The sequence below is a fragment of the Gordionus sp. m RMFG-2023 genome, chromosome 2 (genome assembly GCF_954871325.1).
Source record: "Gordionus sp. m RMFG-2023 chromosome 2, tfGorSpeb1-WG-v2, whole genome shotgun sequence".
Lineage (NCBI taxonomy): Eukaryota > Metazoa > Nematomorpha > Gordioida > Chordodea > Parachordodidae > Gordionus > Gordionus sp. m RMFG-2023.
In genome coordinates this window covers 16,287,945-16,290,146 of record NC_088776.1, presented here as the reverse complement: position 1 = coordinate 16,290,146, position 2,202 = coordinate 16,287,945, and the positions used below count along the sequence as shown (strand labels likewise).

Below are 2,202 nucleotides of genomic sequence, written 5' to 3'. Positions count from 1 at the left end.
ATGAAACAGACCTCAAATAATAACGTTAATATTAATATTGAATTTCCAACATACACAGGTAATGGCGATGTTTTTCTAAGTCGTTTCGAAGACATATTCAACGATGCTCAGATCTCTGATATCGAAAAAGCAGGATCCTTCACAAGAAGACTACCAGACGAAGAATACATCAAGCTCAAATCGATATGTTCACCTACCGATTTTATCAATCCATCGATATTGATTGAAAAATTTAGGTTATTACACCCGAGGAAATCTACAAGTTCGAAATTGTTATTATTCAATGCAGCTGTACAAGGTAAAAATGAAAGTTACATCAATTGGGTAAGTAGATTATGTATTTTACAAAATGAATGTTCGTTAAGCGATAGTAGAGTCATTGAAAAGGTAAAAATTTTATCAAATAGCAGAAGTATCAGGCAGAAAATTACGTTGAAAGAGAATATTACGTTAGCAGAAGTCTTTAGTTTAAGAGATGATTTTGAGGACACAGAATTAAAAGAAAATATAATAGCTAAAGTTGAAAACATTTCTTTAAGTGAAAAGACTGAAGAAGAAACAAGCGTAAAACATTTGGAAAGACAAAGAGGCATGAAAGTTGAAGAAAACAAACAGGTGGTCAGATACGACGATAGACATAATCCACGATCGAATAACGATAACAGACACCTATGGACTACGAGAAACAACAACTTTCAAAGAAATAATTATCAGGGAAATAATTACAACCCTAGACATCAGAACTATAATGCGGGTAACTACAATAACGTTAGGGCAAATTACCCAGGATTATACAATAATTTTTCAAGATTTGAAAATAGAACCAGTTATAATAACGATAATAACCAAAGATTTTATTATGATTACAATCACGGATTCAACAGACGCTATGATACTTCAAGATGCACGCAAAGGCATAGTAATAATTATAATGGAAATCGAGGAGGAAGTTACGCATGTAATTGTAGACATCATGTCGACCATAATAATCAAACACGATACACTAATAAAATAAATACCATAAACATAGAAGAAATAAAAGAGGATGATAATAATAAAATAGAAAAAAAAGAATATAATTTGTATAACTTGGACATAAATAATATTTTAAGTTTGTAATCAAGTATGAGTTTAGTAAGTTTATCATTACAATAATCATCACCTATATTTCCCACAAATTTTTTTAAAATATTTTTGAAGGCACTTAGCCAAGTTCTGCCAAGTAATGGACTCTTATTGCTATTAACAAGGATCGCTTGTAAATTTTTAGTTACTCCTTCATAATTTACGCTAATTTGCGCCGTTCCTAATATTTTGATCGCCCAACTTTTATAAAGATTAAAAAAAAATTTTTTATAATGTGTTAGGTAGTTGTAATTTATATAATTCCTATAAACTACTTGTTTTTGTTTTGGTAATAACCAAAATTTAAATTGTTTTTTTCTGAACTACAAATTCTAATTGTAAATGACATTATATAGTTACAAATTTTATTATAAACTAGTAGAAAGCCCGTCAAAAATGACGGGAAATTAGATTTTTATTCATTTTTTACGATAGATGTCATGCCAGGTTCAAGCTCACAATATTAGGAACGATCCAAGATCTTATAATTTTAAAAAAGTTTATCAAGCCCAGCTCAACCCTTAATAAATTGTAAAAGATATTCCCAAGTCAGGTGCAAGCTAATATTAATTTTGAGGTTCCAAGCCCAGTCTTACCCATTATAATTTTGAAAATTTTCTCCCGCCTCGGAGATAGTTAAATTTTTAATTGATTTATCATCACATGAAGGGGAAATATCTGGTTTACCAATTAGTCTAATATGCAAAAAAATACATATTCCATATTAAGGGAAAGTGGGAAGCCCTGGGCAACCACTTATTAGAGAATCATGACAAATATAATAAAAATAACCGCCTCTTATACTTTTTTGTAATATGATCAATTAAAATTAAATCTAAAAAATAAATTGTTGTTTATTATATAGGGTTATTGTTGTTTTTCAGATAAATTTAATGTATGTCTTGCATTTCCCAAATTATTTGTCAAAGAATTTGATAAGGAATATATATATTTTTATGTTAAATAAAAAAAATGCTATCTATTTAAATTACATAAATGCCATTATACACTAATGAAACTTATATGCAAATTATTTATATATTTATTTTTATTGACATATAAATTTAAGATAATTTT

General features: G+C 28.3%; 1 protein-coding gene across 1 annotated transcript; it reads left to right on the top strand.

Moving 5' to 3' along the window:
• Nucleotides 1-1,119, top strand: LOC135924120 (putative uncharacterized protein DDB_G0282133). Its single transcript, XM_065459166.1, has one exon. It carries the CDS (start codon nt 1-3, stop codon nt 1,117-1,119), a length of 1,119 nt encoding a protein of 372 aa, XP_065315238.1.
• Nucleotides 1,120-2,202: the final 1,083 nt, after the last annotated feature.

Excerpts from the sequence above, each read along its gene's own strand:
- LOC135924120 (XM_065459166.1), top strand. The coding sequence starts at position 1 with ATGAAACAGACCTCAAATAATAACGTTAATATTAATATTGAATTTCCA.